At 39.9% G+C, this 5,439-nt stretch overlaps 1 protein-coding gene across 1 annotated transcript; it reads left to right on the plus strand.

Annotated features, from left to right (window-relative positions):
* Positions 1-310: 310 nt before the first annotated feature.
* On the plus strand, positions 311-3,999 carry fgfr1op2 (FGFR1 oncogene partner 2; the record flags this gene model as incomplete). The annotated part of the gene is made up of 6 exons (XM_080851286.1): positions 311-407; positions 1,294-1,430; positions 1,613-1,730; positions 2,013-2,155; positions 2,677-2,790; positions 3,135-3,999. 6 exons carry the CDS (start codon positions 311-313, stop codon positions 3,270-3,272), a joined length of 747 nt encoding a protein of 248 aa, XP_080707412.1. The 3' UTR covers positions 3,273-3,999.
* Positions 4,000-5,439: the final 1,440 nt, after the last annotated feature.

The raw sequence follows: 5,439 nt of genomic DNA on the forward strand, positions 1-5,439 counted from the left end.
GGCAACGCATACGTACTTCACATGTATTTTACAATGAAGGCTTGCTTTGATCATTTCCAACAAGCCATACCAGTTAGGCCTGCCTGACAAGTAGACTTCAACAGCTCCACCGTGTGTAAGTTCAGATACTTACATCTCACTTGAAACTATTACCCTTTGAATGTTTCACATCCTGTAGTGAATATATGTTATAGCTATACTGTATATACAAATTTCGACTAACTTTGATATTAAAAAAACCTCACTCGGTCCATAGATGGATTTCCTTACATTTGAATGACGTTTCCCATCATGCCATGCTCTTAGTAGTATGACGTCTTCGGCAGTAACAACAGTAAGAGTTGGGTACATTGGATTTTATGTTTGCTGTGAAACAACAAACTGCAATTGTGTTTCAAGCATTGAAGGTAAGATCATTTCTGAGAACATCTTCGACAGTTTATTTTTCTAGACAGCTATAAGAACAGGTCGACAGACGGTGTTAGGTTAGCTGAGGTGTAAAGTTGACATCTACAGTTACAACAGGCAAGCTAATGTTAGCTAGTTATCTGGCGCTTGTAAGATAGCTAAGAATAGCTTGTTAATTAAGGTTGACTCGATTAAGAAGCCTACATTAAGAAGTAGTAACTGTCTTAAATTTTTATTTTAGCTTGGTAAGGCAACCAGAAGATAATTCAGCCAAAGGACTATTGTAAACAAGTCACTTCGTTTCACACAACTAGCAAGCTAATGTAAGTAGCTAGCTAGCTAATATCACATAGCTACTAAGTTAATGACGGTCAATTTCTGGTAGCTAACGTTAGCATACTGTTAACTAGTGTTCATTATACCCGGAAATGAATGAACCCTTGCAAGTAAGCGTTACTATTACTGTTTTTATTTGTCATCGAAGTGTGTCTAAAATGGTGTGACCCGGCCATAGCCACAAGGAAGTCTGCCTCCAGTCAAGCTTAGCTGGACATGTGTGTAACACTTCACTTGTACTGACATGACATGACATGACTGCTGGTTAATTCCTAACGTAATAGACGTTGGGGTCATGGCCATATCGATTTCTTGGTGGTATTACTTCCATCAGTTTTGCCTTTGTCAAACAATTGATGTTAACACAACACATCTCCACGACTTGTGATAATAATAATATAAATTAATTGTTGATTTAATTCATTGATTGAATAAGTACTTACATCGAACACATACAAGAGTGCTTCGTACAAATTAATCTCCACAGCAGTATAATTCAATTTATAGCTTTGAATATGCAGTTTAAGCTTCTTTGTATCTGTCAAACAGGAATGGCGTGCACTCTTGAAAAAGTGTTGGCAGATGCCAAATCGCTCGTTGAGCGTCTTCGTGACCATGACAATGCAGCTGAAGTATTAATTGAGCAGACAACGTCTCTAAACAAACGAGTGGAGGCCATGAAACAGGTAATTCGAAAAGTTTTGTCTCTGTGGCCCTCAACATGTGAAAAGCTGCTAAATATTTGAAAGGTAGTATGTTGATAATTTGTTGCTGTTTGTAATAAGTACTCATTGCACACATACACAACATGTCCTTTAAACGTTGACTATTGTAACTCATTTTATCCCGTTGTTGTGATTCCAATTAGTATCAGGAAGAGATTGAAGCCCTTAACCTCGTGGCCAGGCATCGTCCTCGCTCCACTCTAGTTATGGGAATCCAACAGGAAAACCGGCAGATCCGTGAACTGCAGCAAGAAAACAAAGGTACGTGTATATGCTACATCTTTAGTTTACCCATGCATCTGTCTGCCACTAAAGAAAACGCTCGTTAATATTTGATGGGAAAAAGACAGGAGATTGCCATGAGAGTGGCTGTGAAAGGTAGCTAACCAGAACTCTCTGAAATCTCCCGGCGATTGACTGGGGATGTCCAGATGTCCTGCTTTGAATGCTCTCAATAAATAATAGAACAGGAAGATCTCTATTTCAAGTGAAATGTAATGCCTTTTCTTTCTTTCTTTCTTTCTTTCTTTCTTTCTCTCTCAGAGTTAAGGACATCCCTCGAAGAGCACCAGTCGGCTCTGGAGCTAATAATGAGTAAATATAGAGAGCAGGTGTTCAGGCTGCTAATGGCCAGCAAGAGAGACGACCCTGCTATCGTAACCCAGCTCAAAGAGCAGCACACCAGCGTGAGTATCACTATACTCTGCTTTCATAGTGTTCCTAAAGGCTCATATTTCAAACACTGTTTAAAATATTAAGAGAGACGATGGAAAGCAAATATTCCAATTCCCCTCCCACATGTACCGTGTTCAGCCCAGACAGCAGATCTGATCTTGGGAAGTCTTTCCTATTCGTGGAAGTTTTGAAAATGCTTTGAAACTACATCCTGGCGGAACAAATATACTACTGACTAACCACAACTCTAGAAAAATAGCTATGTGTACACAGTGTATTTAATGAAACAGGCTAGGATTCCGCATGTGTCAGAATTACTTTCTTGCTCACATGAAGAATGTTTTAAACCTTGCATTTTACCTGAAAAACTTTTTATCGGCTACTGTGGTATCACCTCTACTAAACCTCATACTTCAGGTCCAGTGTGGATGCCCCTCTCCTGAAGTAAAACAGTCCTTGTTGAAATGTAATATAAATATGCATCTTGTACATTAAACAAATGTTATATTTTTCTTTTCTTTTTTTCTTCTAGGAAATGCAGGCTCACTTAGACAAGATTAATGAAATGGCCAGTGTGATGCGGAAGGCCATCGAGGTTGATGAGGGAAAACTGTGTGAAGACGAGGAGAGGATTAAACAGCTGGAGGTGAGCCAGTCTGACACTCCTGTCAGGATGGAAAGCTCATCTGAAAGTTTTTGAGCTAAAATGCATGTAGCAAACCTCTTTAGACTCAATACCGGTGACATGGTACCAAACAATGATTTAATGAAATTAAACATACAAAAGATTTGGCAGGAAACACAGATACATTGTGCACAGTAATCACCATGTGTATTTATGGCTGTTTTTTTATAGTTTATATGTTTTTCAAATATATTTTATATACATTTTATATTTGTTGCTGGGTGTTTTCTGATGGCTTTTTCAGAGTTTTGTGACTCTTTTTGGCATGTCTGACTGAGTGTTTTTGTCCTTCTGTGGGTGTTAAGATGGAGAACCAGGGCCTGCGCGAGCTGCTGGGCATCAGCCGTGAAGCCTTCCAGGTACTGAAGAGGGACGAGGCATCGGACAGCACGTCGCTCTCGCCCCTGGTCACCAGCGCCGACCTTAGCCTGAGGAAGAGCTAAGGTCACCAGAGGCACTGGAGTTCCGGGACCACTGGGGCATTCCAACTTACTGAGACACTTTACCAGGGGTGGCGTCGTGCTTTCTCACGGTGTCCTGACCACGGCCGTGAACTGGGAGACTGCCCACCCTTACACACAAAGCCCTTCCACATCAACTTCACAATGCCATGACACAAGGCCAAACTCAGTCACAAATATGCCATCCATCCCTGTGCACATTTCAATACCTCTCCCGCCTCACGTTCCTCTTCCTGTTGTAGTAGGAGGAGTTGCTGAAGAGCTGAATTCCAAACTGCCTTTTGTATGTTGCGGAGAGGGAGGACAGTTTCAGGCTGAATCAGGGTGGGATGTTGATCCCAAAGATCATGTTCAGTAGAATGTGACTAGCATGAAACAGGATATCAATCACATATCTCTTGCACAAGTGTCAAGCCTTATAAATGTACTTTGCAAGGCTGTTTTGGGGCCTAGTTTGCAGATACCATATGTTTCAGCATGGACATAATCCCCTACTCCATTACAACATTCTTCTATGGAGCGAAGGATAAGTAAAGCGGACAGGTTACTTTGTGAGTCATTAATTCTCCTACTGTCTGCATGTGTGCTGTATTTGAGTTGACATGGCTGTCACTGAACAAATGCACAACAGACACCAAAGGGGAAGGTTTTGCACTCACAACACGTCTTCTCAGTGACTTGCTTTTTGGCTAGCTTGATTTTTTTGTGGTGAAATGTATGTGAATGAGTGGATTTTGGTTTTGATTTGTCAATAAAGCCTTCTAGGATAATGTTACCACAAATCCTATTCAGTGTATTTGATTAGTGAAATGTAAAGGTACACTTTAATATACACATTTTGTATATATACATTTAGCTTGATGTCTGGAGAAACATGCAAGTAATTGGTGAAATACCTGCTGTAAAAGCAAACTTATCAGTATCACAAGCAATATATCAGTACAGGCATGTTTATACCAGTATCTACAACCTTTAGTAATTTACCTTAGTTAGACCTAAAGTCTTTAGTTAGGATTCACAAGATTCCCACTATCATAGAAATACAGAAATCGTATTTTTTTTTAATCAATTTTCCAGGCCTGGAAGTTCCAGGAAATTCAGAAAATTCTGTTAAAGTTAAAAGTCAGAGAGGAGTTCCACTGCTGAAATTTCACATACGTAAGATCTTATAGTTTAATGCCACAGGTTTCACAAAATATATTCTTCACAGGTTTCACAAAATATATTCTAGATTAATGCCACAGGTTTCACAAAATATATTATAGTTTTTGCTACAGGCATCGCAAAAAATATTATAGTTTAATGCTATTGGCCTCACATAAGATATTATAGTTTAACTTTACAGGCCTCGGGTGCAAATGATAATCACCAGCCAGAAGTTAAGTCAGTGATACTGAGCACTGTATAAGGCCAGTGGTGGAGTGTTTTTTTTAAACACAGATGTTTGAATGTTGCGTTGAAATGGTTATCATGTGTGTCAATGGCCAAATCTATTGAAACACAATACATAATTCTTGTACAGGGAAGACCTATCCACCACACCCCTGTCCAATACGTTTTTTCAGTTATAGGAGCATACTAGACTCAGCGCTCCCTGGCGTTAGTATCTCCCCTAATCTGTCACCACCACCACAACATCACCGTCCACACAGACACTCACACCTATGTGTGGATGCTGGTGCTCCATTCTGTTTGCCGTCGGTGAGGGCCACTTTCAGTGATGCTGACAACACCCCGGCCAAATTGATGATTTACATTTACATTTAGTCAATTAGCAGACGCTTTTGTCCAAAGCATCGTACAAGGGAGAAAACAGTCAAGCTACGAGAAAAAGAGACCTAGTGTAACAATAAATAATATTTTACATAAGAAAGAAAGTGCTGTAAGTGCAAGTTAAGTACTAGTAAAAGTCCAAGTACAGCTTGTTCAACCAACATGGTACTACGAGGATGATAATCCATTCAAAGAGAAATGAAGAGAGATGCTGCTTTGCCACTTCATTTGGCTTAAAATAAATATAAGCTTCTGATTTTAACAATGGGCGGAAATAATAACCTTCAGCACGCACATAACTTTTGTTCCTTAGATATACCACCGGCCTATTCTCTCCCTCCAGATGTAGCCTACTCTATAACCTCAAGATATCACA

The sequence above is a fragment of the Sprattus sprattus genome (assembly GCF_963457725.1).
Source record: "Sprattus sprattus genome assembly, chromosome: 14".
NCBI classification, from domain to species: Eukaryota; Metazoa; Chordata; class Actinopteri; order Clupeiformes; family Clupeidae; genus Sprattus; species Sprattus sprattus.